Source organism: Malus sylvestris, chromosome 10, assembly GCF_916048215.2.
Source record: "Malus sylvestris chromosome 10, drMalSylv7.2, whole genome shotgun sequence".
NCBI lineage: Eukaryota > Viridiplantae > Streptophyta > Magnoliopsida > Rosales > Rosaceae > Malus > Malus sylvestris.
In genome coordinates this window covers 31,916,732-31,937,656 of record NC_062269.1, presented here as the reverse complement: position 1 = coordinate 31,937,656, position 20,925 = coordinate 31,916,732, and the positions used below count along the sequence as shown (strand labels likewise).

General features: G+C 33.0%; 1 protein-coding gene across 1 annotated transcript; it reads right to left on the bottom strand.

The window, feature by feature from the left end:
• Positions 1-4,696: 4,696 nt before the first annotated feature.
• On the bottom strand, positions 4,697-7,026 carry LOC126585268 (stemmadenine O-acetyltransferase-like). Its single transcript, XM_050249672.1, has one exon. It carries the CDS (start codon positions 6,423-6,425, stop codon positions 4,905-4,907), a length of 1,521 nt encoding a protein of 506 aa, XP_050105629.1. The 5' UTR covers positions 6,426-7,026; the 3' UTR covers positions 4,697-4,904.
• Positions 7,027-20,925: the final 13,899 nt, after the last annotated feature.

Sequence of the window (20,925 nt, the reverse complement as noted above, 5' to 3'; positions counted from 1 at the left end):
GGCTTCAAGAAATTGGGCCTTGGATTGGTGATACCTACCATTCCTGTGATGTCTGACTAATGAAGTCCAAAGCCCCTCACATATAATCTTTTTCTTTTTTTTTATTTTTTTATTTTTTGTTCAAATCGGATCAAAGTCAGAAAATCAGACTAGGACGGGCCTTTAAGTCATACAAAAAATTAGACAAATTAATTACAACGTAACTAATGAGAGAAGATTAAAGTTTTTTATTTTTGTCTTGGCATGGAAATTTTAATCCACAACCCTATTTTTTGTCATAATAGAGAAAAACTCATCTATTTTTACAATATGCTAATGTATGACGAGAGAGGTCACTCGGTATTGCGGTTTAATAATATTTCTTTTTAATTGTAAGTGAAAAGTGTTACGTTCGAATCTCGTAAATGTCGAGTTCGATACCAATTTAGTTCCTCTACTCATATAATGTTATGTAAGAAACAAAATGTAAAAGAGTGCAAGAAAGAGTACAATGCCTTAAACCAATATAAACTGGCATAGCTCACATATGTACTTATCGAAGGGGGCTCTTATTTTGCTTAAACGAATAAACTTGAATCCATTGAAAAGATTTTAGTCCAAAAACCATACGAGGAAACTGTTGGAATAAATATAAGAAATACTTTTATTGCAAATGATTAATTGTATGTAGCCCTTTGAAGAATATATGACATTGTATGATTGTATTTAATTAGTTCAAAACACACTGTACTTAGATTAACACTAGAACTTTCTTCTCAATTTTGAAACTGATATCTTGTTCAAATCTCATATCTTTCATATAGAAATAGAGGGAAAAAAAATATTTAAGACGGGATAACTACCTAACTTTTATGGCTAATTCTAAATTGATCACAACCTTTCATACTTTCCAAATAACTACCTAATATTTTGAAAAGTGGACATTTGGTAGGTTCACTAGTCTTAAGTGATGATGGACAATTATTAAAGCAAGTTTTTCTCTCATATCATCTACAAAGCTTTAAATTTTCAATCGACCTAGTTTCACTAGGCAAATTTACGGTTTGGCTAAAGGAAGTCAACTTGGAGAATTAGAGCTCCTTAAACCACTTTAGAATTTGTCTACATCATCATTTAATGCTCGAAACATTAATTCCCCGACCTCCTCCCTAACATTACCCCCTCTCTTTTCTATGTCGCAACCTTAATCATTTTTCAGATTGGAAGTTTTATCTCTTATATGTGTTATTTCTCATTTGGCTTAAATGTCAAAGGGATCCCTGTGTTATAGCCATATGGCCAATTTAGCCCTCGTGTTCTCGATTTGGCTAATTTAGTCCTCGTGTTTGTCTCTTTTAGCCAATTAAGGATATTTCATTCAATCTCTTTTAAAAATAATTCATAAGAAAAATTACATGAGATATAATTACCCTTTCTCTTTACATATAAATGAAAAGCAATGAGAAATAACACATATAAGAGATAAAACTTCCAATTTGAAAAATGATTGAGGTTGCGACATAGAAAAGAGAGGGGGTAATGTTAGGGAGGAGGTCGGGGAGTTGGGAGGAGAACAATTTTTCTTTTAATTTTAAAATTTTGATTTTATTTCATTTTTAAATCTTTTAAATCAAATAAATAATTTTATAATAATTTATAAACTTTTCTACAAAAATGAGATGAAAATGTCCTTAATTGGTAAACGAAGATAAACACAAGGATCAAATTGGACAAATTGAAAATATAGGGACTAAATTGACCCAATGACTAAAACACATGGACCATTTTAACAATTAAGCCTAATTAATATGATATAAAATTAAATTTCATTAACTAGCATGAAAAAAAAAATTATGTTGTACAAGGGTAGTTTAGTTATCAAGCTAGTTTTAATTCCAATTTAGGTGAACTAGTAAACAAGTTATATGAAATCAATATAATTTTTACTACGATTCCAGCTAGTATAGTAAACAACTTTAATAGGAATCTAATTATCTTTCCTCCTCAATCCAATTCTTCCTCAATTCAATTTTCCTCAATCTGATTACAAATTAATAAACGAGTCATTAGTCCGACGGGATGTAAACCTTATTTCTCATAAAGCAAGAAAAATAGAATATAATAAAAGAGGGGAATATAAACCAACTGTATTACAAGCTTGTTGCAACTCTTATATGTAAACTGATGTTTCTAATTTCTACATATTTCTTATTACAAAAATAATAATAATACAATACATATAAAAAGTCAAGCTAGCTAGGTACGTAGCTGGCGGATACAATCCTTAAACGATAATCTTATCTATTCAGAAAGCCAATGACAATTATAGAATTTTGGTTTGATTTATCATTATCTAGAAGAACGACGTCGTCTGAACTTGACATAGTCAGTTGTATGGGGAAAGATTCATACAATGCTTCAAACCCAATGTGGTCTTATATGCCGCCACGTTATTAACTGTTTTGTAGTCAACAAAATTATATAGCATGGTGGTTGACGATTAGATTATTACTTAAATATTAATTAACGTGCTTATATTTTTAATTAGTAACGCATCCATAATTTACAAATTTAGTTTAAAAATCTAGTTTACATAGCATTGCTCTTATTATCAATTTTCTTTTAGGGGAGTGCTATCCACACACCACTTTTTACTTCTTACACACCCTTGTTAATTTCTATCCGTTGATCTTCTTCAATTCATTCGATCCGACGGCCAAAAACTAAAAAGATGGGAGAGAAGTAAAAAAGGGTGTGTGGATATCACACCCCTTCTTTTATACATTGCGCATGTTTTCATCCATAACTATAGTTATGCAAGTAAAACTAGGAAGGAGACAAGGATCCTCAAAATTGTTTGGAAACTAAGTTTTGTAGAACAGTTTAGTATTTTTTGTGTGGAGAAAGGAAAATTATGATATTGGTTAATTTATTTTAAGGAGAAATTTGTCTTATATGTAATTTTCCAAATTGGTTAAGCAACCATTCAAATAAGATGCGTCTCTTCCTCAACTAATCTCTTCCTTTAAAGGCCTCCCTTTTATATAGACGTTTTAAAGAAATAAACTTTGTTTCTGAACCTTATGTATGTGTTTGTATATGCATGTTCAAAAACTTTATATGCATTTTTCTGAAACAAAAAGTTTAAATGCATTTTTTTCAAACGAAAAATTTTAATTCATTTTTTTTTCAACGAAAATTCTAAATGCATTCGAGTCTTATAATCACCTCAGTCAACGAACCGCACCAATCCGACCCACTTGATCCCTGCTCTAGCAAGTCGCAGTCGCAGTCGCAGGCATCGGTTCGAAGTTAAGGTAGATTTTAAACATATCGTCAAGAAGTGTTTGCCCTACTTACTGATGCAGGTAGGGTTGGAAAAAATTCCCGAAAATCCCGAACCAAACCAAAAAAATCTCAATCCCAAACCAAAATTCTCGAAATTTTCGGGATGAAATACCGAACCAATCCCAAAATTTCGGTACAAGATTAGGTATTGTCTACTCAATTTTTCGGTAATCCCATACTGAACCGAAAATAAATATTATATCTATATAAGCAGCCTGCAACATAAAATAAAATAGCAAAAGGTTAGCTTCTTTATGCTTGCAGATTGTATTAAAGTGCAAATTCCAAGTTAGAAGGAAAAGGGGCACGGCCACTTAAAAAAAAGGGCTGCAATCATAAACATATCAAAATTTTGTTCGAGCAATGCAGCTAGACTCCATGTTATGCCTAGGGTAAGATCCAACAAATAAACACTACGCTTTATGGTTTCATATTTTAATTTATAATTTGTGTTGTAGTTAGTTTTGGAAGTGGGATCCCGAATAATATATAACTTGTGTTCATCTTCAAACTACATGTCCATATTTTCGACAAAAAAATGGGGTGCAGAACACAAGAATCGTCAGCTTCTGCAAGTTATTCGTGCTTCCTTGCTCGAGGGGCGTCTTCCGTTATCCTATTGGATAGAGCTCTCACCTTAGCTATCTTATTAATCGTCTTCTATCTCGATTAGTTGATTTTCAATCACCACTTCAAGTTCTCTCTTGGACATGTTGATGCTCTTGTAATCCCCATATTCTACCTCAAGTGTTTGGCTATGTGGCATTCGTTCATCTCCATAAGCTGCAAAGGAGTAAGTTGGAACCTTGGGCCTTTGCGATGTGTGTTTGTAAAATATGCCTCAAATAAAAAAGGATATCGATGTTATCATCCTCCGACGAAAAAGTAGTTTGTCACTATGAATGTTACATTTCATGAGAGAGATTGTTGACTTTTGTGTACATATTCCTGTAATCTTGAAATTCTTACCTTAGTATGATTTCATGTAAATTAGTTATTTCCTTATTAATATGATTGTAACATCTTATAAATTCATTCTTGAGAGTGAACAGAATTAGCACAATACCATTCTAATCGAGCATTCTCTTCTCGGCCAAGTCATTAAATTGTTTAAGTTAAATATGATCAGGCTGCATTTACCATATCAGGTTTATTACACATCCTTGTAAAATCTGAGCTAAATGGCGCTTTAAGTTTGAAAGGAAAAATAATATTAACCTAATTAATTAGTTTTCTATGTAGATGACGTTTTGCAATAGTGGTGGAAAAGTAATTATTTGTATGCACTATGAGTTTGATCTTGATTGATCCCCTCCTTCTAATAATTAACAATTTAACTTATTAACGTTATCATTTGCATAAAAAAAAATTTAAAAAAAACTTGTTTATTCAAAGTAAAACAGTAAAACACAGTAAGTAGTACATACGCAAATTTAGTACATATATCATTCTTATACAGTCGTCCGCCCTTATTAATATATTATACACTTGGACTAACAACAACATATAGTGGGGTTAAAAGAATGAGAATAATAAAAAGGAAATAACTTTCATGTGGACCCTAATTGTATGGCCACTTACTTTTTCAAAACCTTGAGAAGCAATCGTAATGAAACCGAACCCGACCAGAGGATTTTCAACGGTTTGGTTTGGATTGGTCTCTCGCAGCATAAACTTGGTCGGCTTTGGGTGTGATACTTTGTGACCTGACTAAATCGGGCTTGTTGGCGGGTTAAGGTTGAAGTTGGCGAACTAACTCGACTCGTGCCCAGCCTTGGTTGGAGGAAGACGTCAGTTTCAAATTTAGCCATAACTTGCTTTTCCAGGCTAACGTATGCCTCTATTCCCCTACCACCACCACCAGCCTCTTTGGTGTCGTGGAAAACTATTAGGTTCTTGAAGGTGAGTGCCGGTAAGCCCACCCATGTAGGTCTCCCCCAACCAAAATCGTTGTCGTAGAGAGGATATCTGCACAAACTAGTGAAGTTATATGTAACCAAGTGTTCTCTGGTAAAACTGTCAGCAAGTTTCTTAATGGAACTCAAGTGCTCATCTCCCTCTTGCAGTCGTTTCACGTACTCATTGTCAATCTTGCTCATTGCTTCTCGTATATGCCTAACCATGCCATAACAAGGATCATTATCCAAACTAGTATTACTACTTGTGAAGGGACCAGTCATGGAAATAAGACAAATATTTCCAAAAGAAGACCGCGGCAATGGGGGATCCATCCGCGGGCGCAAGTTCACAGCATGGATCAGCATGTGCAACTTATTCTCAACATCAATATGATCACCACCTTTGGCAGCTTCCACAATTCGCCTCCATATGAAGGCCGATAAAATCTCAATACGTGATGGCCGTATTTTGTTGCTTTCTAAGCCTGTATATTTTTTCCTGAGCTCCTCTATCGTTGAGGCATCGAACACAAACCTTTTTGTTACCTTATTTCTTGTGATACCAACGTGTGCGTCATACCCAGTGATCTCCTTAGGTGGGAAGAGTGAGGCTGAAACAAATTCCGGTCGCTCTATTTTCGCTTGATTATCATCATGGTCAGGACCACCACGGGCAATGGCAGCCCAAGTTTTGGTGAACATGAGCATGGATAGTCCATCTGCAATCTTGTGAGAAGTGCATAGACCAATGGCGAAGCCTCCACATTCAAACATATTGAGCTGGACACCCAGTAGAAATTCACCAGCGACATCATCCAGTTCAAACGGGACAAGTTTGTTGAGTTCCTCAGGGATTGGATTGTTGAGAACCTCAGAAAGTTGACAGTTCTTGACTTGGGCTTCAAGGTAGGGAACACCCTCGTCATTGCAATTTACAAAATGGTTTTCGAGTCTGGCTCGTCCAGCTAGTGGATAGTAAAGGGTTAAGACATATGCTAAGGACTTCTTAAGGTGTTGGGATATTTCATTAATTGTGGGTTGTCTCTCGCCATTGAATTCAAAGAAGAGGACCAAAGAAGTATACACTGGGGGATTTATTTGATCAAGAAAGGAGAACTGGTAATGGGAAAGGTGGTTTGGGGTTGGAGAAGATGGCTTGATAATCTCCTTGGAGATTACTTCCACCTTGATGTCCTCCATATGGATCAAGAAAGGAGACCTGGTAATGGCAAAGAAGTTTGGGGTTGGAGAAGATGGCTTGATAATCGCCTAAAGTTCTATAATAAGTTAACTTGACTAAGTTGTGTGATCTATATTCTCATATGTATACATACACATATAGACTTTGTTGCAACTCCCTTCTTCGTGATCCTGGTGGTTTTGGATTCTTCTCTCACTAGTGTTACTGTAAACACAAAATTTCTTGTAACGAATGAAACAAGAAACACGTGTACAAAATAAATTTGTATTGATGAATGTTTAGGGTTAAGATCTGTGTAGCTATTCTTTTACAAGAATCTTCCCTTGATTTGATCTCCAATCTTGAGTTTGATCCAAGGGTAGCAATCACTTGATCTTGAACCGGTATGTGCTTTGGTCAAGGGTTGTCGAGGCTTGATCTTGAACAAATTGGGACAATGGGTAGTGTTATGTGGTGGTGGATGAATCGGCACATGTCAGCACGTGTGTTTGTTATGCTTATTGATTCACCGCGAGCTTGGGGAAGAACACGAGTGTTTGAGTATTTTGGTGTTAGCCTTGGTTAGAGAACTTTTGAATTTCTCTGAGGCTTGGGCTTGCTTTGTTTTCTTTTTTGAAGTATTTCTCTTAAAAATGAGACTAGTATTTATAGGCAAGGGATTGAGTCTTAGTTTTGAATTTCCAATTTGAATCCCGTAATTGTGGGATTGATTTTCTGATTTGATTTAATTTAGATGTTAGTTAAATTAGAATCTTTAAGCTAGGAAATTAAACCCCAGTTGGTATAATTTGATCAAATTAGAGTTAATTTGTCCCATTTTATATTTGATTTGATTTGTTTCACAGAGGTTTCATATAGGAGTAGGCATCCGGTTGGTTGAGTTGGACTTTAATCCATTGACAATCCAACATGCTCGGGTTGAAATTGTTCAAGCCTATTTTTCACCCAAGAATATGTGAAAACCAACCAACACAAGCCATTCTTAGGCGGGTAGGGTTGGGCGAGTTCCACGAGTTGGGCCTAATTGGTTTCTTTTTTAATTGTAATGTGATTGTGACAAATAATTAATACTTACGTCAAATTAGGCCCAGATCATGTGAATTTGATGTTTATATATCACTACATTTTTTTTTCTAAACAAACGATATTATCTATACTTATGGGGAGGGGGTAGGCTAAGTCTCACAATGAGCTAGCAATAATGTGGTTCAAATTCGCCTTTGGCGAGAATTGAATCTAAGATCTCTCATTTACAAGTGATCACTACATATTACTAACACATAAATTTGACTATTCAAATCAAGAAATAATTAATAAACAAGCGCATTTAAAAGTTACTAAATTCTTTGTGTAGATTTATCTAATATATATGTATGCTTAAGAATTATTGTCTTTCGGGTGGGTCTGTTTCAATGGGGTTAATAATACTTCAACCTAACCAAACCTACTTATTGAACAAGTGGTAGGGTTTTATCCATTGATAGATTGTTAATGTTTAGAACCCAACCCAACCCAACCCAACCTTTATCTGGTGGGTTGGTCGGTAGACCCACTAAACTACCCAAACCTAGTTTCACATGTTGATGTGCCTCTCTTGATAATTCATCCAATTTCGACGAATCACATACTATGTATGCAATTTGGTGAGATCCATAGTGTGCATCACATATGTTCTGGCAAGTTAAAATTTAGGGGTTTCTCCATTTTAATCCTTGATAAAGATTGAAATTCAATTAAAACCTTATGTTAGATTATATATTCATCATAGTCCTTTGACTAAATTTTCATGTCATCATAAATATTAAAATTCATGTTTTCTTGTTTTTAAATATTTAACGCGTTTTTTTGGTTCCTATAATGCCCCTATTAAATATTTGATTTTAATTTGCTCCATATTTTTTGGCATTGATTATTGTTTGACTTTCTAAAACGATAAGCACAGTCCAAAAAAATATTAGTGATACGTTACAAGAATTAAAAAATACCTAATTCAAATGATTCATTGTCACCATCCAAAGCATAGAGGAAATAAAAATAGCCAAATCATATATTGTACATAATCGAATGCACTTAAACCATGTCCTAATGTGCTTAAACCATAGTACCTAGTCGAATGCACATAAATCATAGTACCAAGTCAAATGCACCTAAACCATGGTACCTACCACAATGCACCTAAATCACAGTATCTAGTCAAATGCACCTAAATATGTAATCATAGTATCTATTTGAATGCATCCAAATCATAGTACTTACATGAATGCACCTAAATCATAATATCTAGTTGAATGCGCCTAAATATTCATACCTTAGGTCCCATGATAAAAAAAATAAAATAATAATAAGAAAGTTGATGCTATTACAAGACACTATATACATAGCCCTCTTAATTTTAGAAAATGAATTACTAATTTCTCGAATATGAACTAAAATCAGTTTGAAATTTGAATGAGAATAAAAAAAAAAAACTGATACAAAATATCATATACATCCTAAAAATAAGCTATAATAAATGATGTCCTATGATTGTTATAAAAAAAATTAATAATAAATAAATAAATAAAAAGTCTTCATTACAAACATTGACAAAAGGGTATAATTGGAAGAATAACAAAGAAATAAATGACAACTACTGTTGAATTATGTAGGCTGACGTCGGCCAGGGACTTAATTCAATTGTTAATCTTGCATATGGTACTTGTCTAAACTAAATCTTTTTCAAGGATTAAGGGGTTTCTCCATTTTAATCATTCATAAGGATTGAAATTCAATTAAAACCTTATGTTAGATTATATATTCATTATAGTCCTTTGACTAAATTTCCATGTCATCATAAATATTAAAACTCATATTTTCTTGTTTTTAAATATTTAATGCGTTTTTTCGGTTCCTATAATGCCCCTATTAGAGATATGATTTTAATTTGGTCCATATTTTTTGGCATTGATTATTGTTTGACTTTCTAAAATGATAAGCACAGTCCAAAAAAATATTAGTGATACTTTACAAGAATTAAAAAATACCTAATTCAAATTATTCATTATCACCATCCAAAGCATAGAGGAAATAAAAATAGCCAAATCATATATTATACATAATCGAATGCACTTAAACAATGTCCTAATGTGCTTAAATCATAGTACCTAGTCAAATGCACATAAATCATAGTACCAAGTCAAATGCATCTAAACCATGGTACCTACCACAATGCACCTAAATCACAGTATCTAGTCAAATGCACCTAAGTATGTAATCATAGTATCTATTTAAATGCACTTGAATCATAGTACCTATATGAATGCACCTAAATCATAGTACCTATATGAATGCACCTAAGTCATGGTTCTAGTCGAATGCGCCTAAATATTCGTACCTTAGGTCCCATGATAAAAATAAAATATAAAAAAAAAGTTAATGCTATTACAAGATACTATATACATAGCCGTCTTAATTTTAGAAAATGAATTACTAATTTCTCGAATATGAACTAAAATTAGTTTGAAATTTGAATAAGAATAAAAAAAAAACTACTACAAAATATCATATTCATCCTAAAAATAAGCAATAATAAATGACGTCCTATGATTTTTAACCGAAAAAAAGGTCTTCATTACAAACATTGACAAAAGTGTATAATTGGAAGAATAACAAAGAAATAAATGATAACTAATGTTAAATGACGTCAGCTAGGGACTTAATTCAATTGTTAATCTAGCATACGGTATTTGTCTAAACTAAATCTTGTTCAAGGATTAATATCTAGAGTGGTTTCTCCATTTTAATCTTTGATAAAGATTGAAAATATTAAGTTCATATTTTCTTGTTTTTAAATATTTAATGCGTTTTTTTTGTTCCTATAATGCCCCTATTAAATATTTGATTTTAATTTGCTTCATATTTTTTGGCATTGATTATTATTTTTTTGGCATTGATTATCATTTGACTTTCTAAAACAATAAGCACAGTCCAAAAAAATATTAATGATACATTACAAGAATTAACAAATATCTAATTCAAATTATTCATTATCACCTTTAGAGATGGTCTACATCAGGTAGGTTGGGATTTTTTTTTCTTTGTCTAGAATTCGCAACACGGGTACCTGACTTCAGAAATTAGTTAGTCATTATAATTTTATATTGAAGTTGTTATTCATAAGATTAATTTAATTACAATATTCTAATTAAAAATAGAGAAAAATAGCAATTATACTATTACCACGAATAATTAGAAACTAAAGAGAATGGTGGACCTTAAAAGATTCGTTAGACTTTGACCAAAAAAAAAAAAAGATACGTTAGACAATTGGTAGAGAAAATTATACAATAAATATATAAGAGCATCTCCAATAATACTAGCTAAATTTTTATTATTGTAGCTAACCAATGACTCAATTTGGTTGGTCACCACATCAAGAAATATTAGTTATTTTAGCTTAAGTTAAAATATTTTAATATCATTTTTTTTTAATTTAAAACCCAAACCCTTTCTCGTCTCTTGAAGCCCATAAACAATATAATTTTATAGTTTTCAACGTTCAACAAAATTTGATTATTTTTCTCTCCTTCTAGCTATATTTAGATAGCTATTGTTCGTACAAAGTTAATATAGATAGTCGCTTAGAGCAAGTCCACTGGAGAACTTTTTGCCCAGCACCCAGCCGAAAAAATAGGTCAAGACCCAGTGAATTTGCTCCAGCCGACCCAATTGACTGGCACCCAGCCCATGCCAGTCTCTAGCCTAGCCCATTTTTGACTGACCAAGGGACTGGCCTGTTTGTTTTTTTGCACTGGCGCGTGGCCTTCACGCTCGCGTGGGCACGAGTAGGAGACAAGAAATCAGGCGGCGGGGACCCCGCGCAGGCGCACTCAGACCACAACTGGGGCTAGGCGACGTGGCCCACTTGCAGCCATTGGATTTCCAACGGCTAGTTATTCTAGACCGTTGGATTTTCAACGGTAAAAAAAAATTGAATTTCACTTTTAAACTGGACCGTCCGATCACAGATCAACGGTCCACGTTTTTTCCCCCAATAAATTAAGAATTCACTTTTAAAAAATACATAAACTTTTTAATAAATTTTAGATATTATTATTATTATTATTATTTTATTTTATTTTTTATAAATTCAAAAATTAAAAATAAAATTATTATTTTATAATTAAAAAAATAATATTTTAATAAAATGGACTAGGCTATTTTTTGTTAGGGGTGGAGATGCTTTGGCCTATTATTGTTCAATGGAGTCTATTACTATTCACTTAAGTGGATAAATGCGCTAGGTGCTGGCACAAAGTCCTTAGGGGTGGACTTGCTCTTAGCTAGCATGTTGAAGTTTAATTTTTCTATATTTTATGTGAAAGTAGTAAAAAAGTCTTATTTAAATAGGCTATTGGATATGCCTTAACTATTGTTGGAAACGTCATGGCTCCGAGCTGCTACCATGTTAACAAGCTACATAATGGACCTCGTTTTATGAAAATTTGTATAATTATGTGTTTTATTCATGATCTAAAATATGCATAATATCCCAATATTTCCATCGAAATTTCCATGTTTTTGGACTACCGATATTTTTTTGGACTACCGATATTTCCGATATCATCGATATTTTAGACCTTGCTAAGTCACTCATGTATCTTACCATGCAATGTATAAAGTGTAAAATATTATACTAATTCATTATATATAAATGATTATGGTGTGTTTAAACTTCTTTCATTAATTACTACATATTTTCTACACTCACAATATTTGTCAGCTCGCTATATAATCAACTTAAATCAGTTATATCTATCATGCAATGCATTTCCTTTCAATTTTTTGTGATAAACTAATAGATAATTGACTAAATAAACATCCTGCAAAGTTTCAATAAAAATTTCCAAGTTTTTCTTACAATTTCTGTGGTTTTTATTCAATTTTTATCGATATCGATAATATCCCGATATTTCTATCGAAAATTCCGTGTTTTAGACTACCGATATTTCCGATATCATCGATATTTAATATCTTGGTTTTATTAATTTAAATATCGATGTAGAAGGGGTTGATTTATACACAAAGTTATAAGCTATTTCAAGTAAACAGAAGCTATAATCAAGCTAATTTACTCTAGCCCAAGAGTTGACGAATCCCCAAATATTGGAATTGCTCACAATCAGATCGTGGGCTTTTGCTTCCTTTAACAGCCAGGATCATAAAAGTTAATTGGACAGTTAAGACGACTCTGTCATCTAAAAATAATATGTTACTCTACGAAATTATTCTTTAATTTACTATTCATATTGTAATCACGATTTCATAAAATCATATATATTCTCCATCAATTATGGCCCATCCATTAGATTAAAACTTATGGTAGTCAGTTTGTGCTAAAACTATAAAGGTTGCAACGATTTGTAGCTCAATTGATTAAAATCATTTCTTCGTTATATTAAGGTCATGAATTTGAAATCTCTCTCCCTTAAAATCCCTTCTATTAAAATAAAAAGTTGTCGTTACTGGTCTAGAGATATCTTGTTAGATGTTTTAGATTTGCCTTCTTCCCGTTAGTCAAGACACGTCACACCCCCATAACCTATTATGATTCTATGCTTATGATTTTCATTACCGTATAACTTTTAAATATTTTATTTATGATTTGACCGATTCAATTGCTTCAAAAATCAGGAAGACAATTAGACCTGGCATTCGTGTCGTGTTTCCCGTGTTCGTGTCGTTTTCGTGTCATACCCGATAGCTTAACAGGTCGTGTCGTGTAATACCCGTTAAAGTAAACGGGTAATATGATCCAATCCGAAATTAACCCGTTAATATTATCGAGTAATATGACCCGACCCGTTACTCGTTAAGAAAAATATATTTTAAATCAATAAAAATGAAAATGAAAAACATAATTTGAACAAAAAAAATGTAAAACATAATAATAAATTAGTATATACATACTAAATTTTGGAGTTGACCCCTTCGTGAAAGTTATAAAGTTTTTCATTACGAGTGATTACATTTTTCACACTTCTACAATAATTATTATTAATTTTATTAATTTTGCACTCAAATAAAAAACATTGTTCATGAGATTTGGAGGATTTTAAAAATCTAAATGACCATGTAACCATCGTCTAAGCGTTGAGGATGCAATTATGAACGTTTATTATGCTTTCACATCTTTCAGACTTATACATTAATGATTCTGAATTTTGTTTATTTTGAACCCCCTTAAAAATACTATTCATGAGAGTTTGTATGGTTTTAAAAATTCACACGATCATATACCCATCCACAAAGCGTAAAGGATGCGACTACGAGTGTTTGCATATTTTTTTGCACATGTAAATTAATTATTATAATTTTTTAATGTGTTTGGTATTTTTAAATTACTTGATATTTTTATTTTTAATGTGTTTTATGATTTTTAATCTCAATCTTTGCCTATAATATACTATATAAATAAATAAATAAAACTTCAATTTTAAAATTTATATAGAATAATAATTAATAAACAATATATACATTATTCATTATATCTATTGTATTTTATAGTAATTTTTTTTAGTAGTTTAAAAAATTAAAATCATCAAAAAAACTTTTTTTCTTATCGTGTCGAAACAGGTTACCCGCGTGTCACTCTCGTGTAAACTTATTAAGGACCCGTTATTAACGGATTATTATCGTGTGACCCGATAATGACCTTATTAGTTATCGTGTTGACCCGAAACCCGTTATTTTCGTGTCGTTTACGTGTCGTGTTCGGGTCGTGTAAGAAATTGTCAAGTCTAAAGACAATGTTGAAAACACGTATAGCTTAATTCAGCTCTCATGCCTATCTTAGTCCGGATGTGGCTCCGCCACTTAATCATGAGGTGTGGAATCATACAAGTCAATTGCACAATTAACATCATTTTGTCATCCCAAAATAATATGTTACTCTATGAAATTATTATTTAGTTTACTAACTTATAATTGTAATGACGATTTCATAAAATCATATTCTCCATCAAATATGGCCCGTCCATTAGATTAAAACTTATAGCAACGGTTAAGATGGCTGAAAATGCATCACAACATTTTATAATACGGGAAAAGGTGATATTGGGGGTAGGAAGTTTGTGTTAAACCGTAAACGGTTGCAACAGTTTGTTGTCCAACTGATTAAGAGTGTACGGAGGTTTGAAATTCAAATTTTCTCTTCCTCAGTATTCCTTTTAATAGAACAAATAAAAAAAATTGTCATTAGCACTATATTATGTCACACCTCGATTTCGAGATATGCCCAAAATTGATACGCCACAATATAACAATAACGGTGCAGTAATATATATATATATAACATCTCACTAAATTCAATACTTCAATAAAACACATACTAGATGGGTCTATCCCACATAAGTATGCAAAGTATCGAATACACAATGCCCATATCCTCTCAAATGAAGTATTGAAATGAAAGAAACCTTGGTTGTCTTGCCCTTCAAGAGTTGTGCAACTCGCGTAACAAAGCGCCTCTGAGCTAGTTAATCGTAATCTTTGAATCATGAATCATAATCGCGAGGACAAATGAATTATGTTCGAGGCAAAAGGTGGATGGCCCCTCCCACAGCTCCCAAAGGGTAAATGGCACTTGGTATGTTTGTTTGTCAGACTCTTGCTGCTTGATGTGCTGCAAGATGAGTTTGAAGTTAGTTTTGAAAGGTGCCTTTGTGTGGCCTTAGGTGTAGGTCTTGAGGCTCACAATCAAAACTAAAAAGTGCTAGGCGTGCCACTATTATCTCAGTATAACAGATGTTGAAACAAGCGAGAAATCTACTAATTTAGAGGACAAGCAAAGAGACTCGGGCAAGATTTCACCTTGTTGGGCAAGTTTGAACCTTTTGCAGCCATTTCTCTTTGAGTTTATAGGGGTTGCATGCTAAAAGGGATGGATGGTAAACAGGTTTTACACGAGGGAATTGATACTACGACACTAAGGAGGGTAGCAGAGCTTTTAAACTAGACAAAAGATAGCTTTCCAACGGGGACTATGACTAAAAAAGACTGAATCTGGGTTGATTTCAGCTTTTTGGATGCAAATCTGGCTTGAGAGCAAAGTTTGTATGTTGGTTGTTAGATTGGTTGAGTGTCATTGTCTCTGGTGCTTGCTTCCCCTTTTATACACAATCTGGCACAACTGCTTTTAGCTCTACTCTTGCCCGAAAGATTTTGCAGGGTAGTGAGTTATCAGTTTTTTACTTGTAGTGCCACTAGAAAATGTTTTTTGGCTAATAGTAGGTTGGTCTTCATCACTTGTCACTTCAGTCATAGACACGTGGTTTATCTCTTGGCTGAGAAGGCTTTTAATTTGCATTAGGCTTCAGGGTTGGGCTTCAGGGAAATGCAACCTGTTTTAGCGACTTTGGGCTTCCTTTCTACTAAGCCCAATATTCAAATATTAACCCAAACAAATTCGATATCAGATTTTCAAGAAACCTTTGTCGTAGCTTGCATGGCCGTCTAGGGGGTATGGTTGCGGCATCGATCTGTTAATCATCAGAATTTAAGAGAATTTGATACTTTGCTTTATAATTTGATTGTAGGACACGTGAGTCTACATCGGACAAAAAGTGACGAAACGAAGGAATTTTGACGTAATTCCAATTAAAGAGGATTCAGGCCTTTTAAGATGACTGTGTCAAAATTCCAGAATTTATTTCCAAGTCATTTGACTGTGGTGGATAAAAGAAGGTTGGTTATGCAGTGTTGGCAGCTTGGCGTTTTTGGCCTATAAGTCACTGAAAGTGACAGCTTTTTTAGGAAAGTTCCTTCTGCAGGACATCTGGTTTCCGACTACATTTTCCGAGCTAAGACCGTTGAATCCGAGGTGGATTCAACCTCCCCTTCTCCTAAACCAGTTTTAGATTTAGGCGATGGTCAGCGGCAGTCGCCGGTAGTTTTAACAGCGGCAGCAACAATGCCGTTAAATTTAACGGCATATCCTTCCCCTCCAGTTTTATTAGAAGATAAAAAGAGTATAAGCAATGAGCCTATTGACAAGGAACATTCTGCTTACTTGTGAGTGGACCCCTTTGAAAACTTAAATGTTTTTACTATATATATTTATATATGCCTATGTTGATGCATATTACTCATGTTAGTCCTTGATGAGGCTTATACTTATCTTAACTTAGATGATATCTTGAGATCATTGGTAATTTCTTTTCACCATATGATTATCATACATATCGTATAGCTAGCTACGGCCATAGGATTTATTGCAGGTACATTTTTTATTCTAGTAGAGGCTAGAATTTGCTAGTAGATGCTAGATATCGATAAGGTAGACGACACTTCACGTGCTTGCTATACGTTACTTTGTTCATGATTGATTTACTTTATTTGATATGACGAGCAAGATTGATTTGATCTTGACAAATATTATTGTAGTACTGTTATGTATGTAGTGTATATACAATTTCAAAACAGGGTTTATTAAATTCGAATGATTGTGACATGATAAAACTGGTTCACTCACGTTTTGTTTTGTCGACCCTTTCCGGACGTAGCAAGAATAAGGAGAACACTGAAAGTGATGAGTGGGCTTGGCAATGAGGCTTTCATCCTTTGGATTTAGGGTGATGGTTCATTTACTACAGTTTTATCATTATTGTAATAATTGCATGATTGCACTTTTGATTATGCACAGTACTACACTTTTACGTGTTTACTGTTGTGTGAGACTTCTAGTTGCTCTGATATGATGTAATAATAACAGGATTGAATCCCAAGATAATTTGTGTCCCAAAGTATGGAGATGGCTGATAATGTGTTGTGGGCTATTTTATATGAGGCCGAAAGTTAGGGAGACCAAATTTTTTAAACCAAATTTGCAAACCTAATGATGTGGTTATTGATGAATGGATTATTAGTTAAACGTTGATTAACATGCTTATTTTTAATTAGTGACACATCGTTTGGTTTGCAAATTTGGTTAAAATTTTTGATCTTCCTAGCATTATCCTATAGAGATGAGGGTTAACTTGTCCTCCAATTAAGTACAAGAAAGAATCACTAGAATAATAAAAACTCAAAATCTTTCTAAAATTTACACAATTACAATTAGATAATACTTATAACAAATACTAATAGCATCGCGAAGAATAATTATAAACCAAAGAGAATAACGTAGCTTATAAGATTCATTAGACAATTAGCTTAAAGAAAATTATACGATAAGCATGCAACACAATACCTAATGGACCTCATTTTATAACAAAACCAATTTCTTGGAATTTAGAATCTTAAGTCAGCTGGACCGTTAGCATCCTGACTCTGTCATCTAAATAAATATTCGTTAGTATGTTACTGTAGGAAATTAGTCTTTAATTTATTAATTTATAATTGTAATGACGATTTCATTAAATGAAGAAATATTTGTGCAGAGTTCAACGTGCCGCTAGGCAATGCCTAATGGCACTACGACTCAATCAACATTTAACATTTTTAATTATAATTTCAAAGTTATGTTACCTTTTAAAGATTTCATAATTACATAAAAACTGAAAATATATTATAAAGATTAGTAAAATTAAAAGTAGACTCCAATCACCCAACCGGAGCTCTCCTCCATCAGCTGAGAATTCACCCCTTTGGCGCGGATGTTGGTATCAATTGACTAAACTTTGAGGGAACAAGCTTTATATTTTCCTTTCTCATAGATTTTCCTATCATGGTTAGCCTAATTCTTTGAACAAAAAAGGAGAAATATTTTGTGTTTGCAGAAAATGGTTCATCATTGAAAAAGAAAAAACACAAAACAAAATAAAACGAATCTGGATTCAATTATATGTAATCGTTTTTCATGATCAAAGTCCATACAATATATTCCAATTAATCCATTGAGAGAAAATATGAAGTGGTGGGATTTCAATTCTTTAAAGACAATGGAGATTTAACATATAAACTGGCCAACATGGTGAATGCAACAAGCATCCCTTACTTAGGAAACTGATCAACATCAACCCATATTTTATCCCCCATGTTTTTCCGATGGAGGAAGTCTGGGTGGGTGTTTTTGTTTGATTTGTTTTAATGTTGGAAATAATATTTTTTTTTTGTTTTTATGTAAATAGGAAATTGTAGTTCAATTTAACTATATGTCAAATTTTGATTGAATCGTAGTGTCACTAGGCATTGTTAGATGTTTTAGGTTTGCCTTCTGCCCGTTAGTCAAGACACGTCACACCCCCATAACCTATTATGATTCTATGCTTGTGATTTTCATTACCGTGTAACTTTTAAATATTTTATTTATGATTCGACCGATTCAATTGCTTCAGAAATCAGGAAGACAATGTTGAAAACGCGTATAGCTTAATTCAGCTCTCATGCCTATCTTAGTCCGGATGTGACTCCGCCACTTAATCATGAGGTGTGGAATCATACAAGTCAACTGGACAGTTAACATCATTATGTCATCCCAAAATAATATGTTACTCTATGAAATTATTATTTAGTTTAGTAACGGTTAAGATGGCCGAAAAGCTTTTGGAGGGTAGTGAGTTATTAGTTTTTTACTTGTAGTGCCACTAGTTATTACTAATAGCATCGCGAAGAATAATTATAAATTAAAGAGAATAACGTAGCTTATAAGATTCATTAGACAATTAGCATAAAGAAAATTATACGATAAGCATGCAACACAATACCTAATGGACCTCATTTTATAACAAAACCAATTTCTTGGATGTTAGAATCTTAAGTCAGCTGGACCGTTAGCGTCATGACTCTGTCATCTAAATAAATATTCGTTAGTATGTTACTGTAGGAAATTATTCTTTAATTTATTAATTTATAATTGTAATGACGATTTCATTAAATGAAGAAAAATTTGTGTAGAGTTCAACGTGCCACTAGGCAATACCTAATGGCACTATGACTCAATCAACATTTAACATTTTTAATTATGATTTCAAAGTTATGTTATCTTTTAAAGATTTCATAATTACATAAAAACTGAAAATATATTATAAAGATTAGTAAAATTAAAAGTAGACTCCAATCACCCAACCGGAGCTCTCCTCCATCATCTGAGAATTCACCCCTCCGGCGCGGATGTCAGTATCATTTGACTAAAATTCGAGGAAATAAGCTTTATATTTTCCATTCTCATAGATTTTCCTATCATGGTTAGCCTAATTCTTTGAACAAAAAAGGAGAAATATTTTGTGTTTGCAGAAAATAGTTCATCATTGGAAAAAAAAAACACAAAACAAAATAAAACGAATCTGAATTCAATTATATGTAATCGTTTTTCATGATCAAAGTCTATACACTATATTCCAATTAATCCATTGAGAGAAAATATGAAGTGGTGGGATTTCAATTCTTTAAAGACAATGGAGATTTAACACATAAACTGGCCAACATGGTGAATGCAACAAGCATCCCTTACTTAGGAAACTGATCAACATCAACCCATATTAAAGTTTATCCCCCATGCTTTTCCGATGGAGGAAATCTGGGTGGGTGTTTTTGTTTTATTTGTTTTAATGTTAGAAATAATATATTTTTTAGTTTTTATGTAAATAGGAAATTGTAGTTAAATTTAACTATATGTCAAATTTTGATTGAATCGTAGTGTCACTAGGCAATGTTAGATGTTTTAGGTTTGCCTTCTGCCCGTTAGTCAAGACACGTCACACCCCCATAACCTATTATGATTCTATGCTTGTGATTTTCATTACCGTATAACTTTTAAATATTTTATTTATGATTTGACCGATTCAATTGCTTCAGAAATTAGGAAGACAATGTTGAAAACGCATATAGCTTAATTCAGCTCTCATGCCTATCTTAGTCCGGATGTGACTCCGCCACTTAATCATGAGGTGTGGAATCATACAAGTCAACTGGACAATTAACATCATTATGTCATCCCAAAATAATATGTTACTCTATGAAATTATTATTTAGTTTAGTAACTTATAATTGTAATGACGATTTCATAAAATCATATTCTCCATCAAATATGGCCCGTTCATTAGATTAAAACTTATAGCAACGGTTAAGATGGCTGAAAATGCATCACAACATTTCCATACTTTTTAGCATTTTGATAGTATTACTACCTTATTTATTTTAGGAAAACTAACGAAAATGACTTGAAAACTTTGAGTTTTAACGATAAGGACAAAATGAAGAGTAAAGTGAATAGTACCACGATTGACTTTTTAGTGTAAAAATGTGGTTTTTCGTTAAAGTGAACAATACCAAGGATTTTTCGTTAAAGTTCCCTTTATTTCAGGTTGTTTATCAATTTCAGTACTTTTAGCATTTTGATAAGATAAGAGATCCCGAGGGGGGATCTCTTCCACCAAAGCCCACTAATCAATTAATTTGGGTCCTTAAATTTGATCTAACGGCTTCAAACAGGAGGCCTCTTTAAAGTTATAATAATTTTAGTTGTTGAATCAAATTTCAATGATCCGGATTAATTGATTGGTGGGCTTTGGTGGGAGAGAT

Excerpts from the sequence above, each read along its gene's own strand:
- LOC126585268 (XM_050249672.1), bottom strand. The coding sequence starts at position 6,425 with ATGGAGGACATCAAGGTGGAAGTAATCTCCAAGGAGATTATCAAGCCA.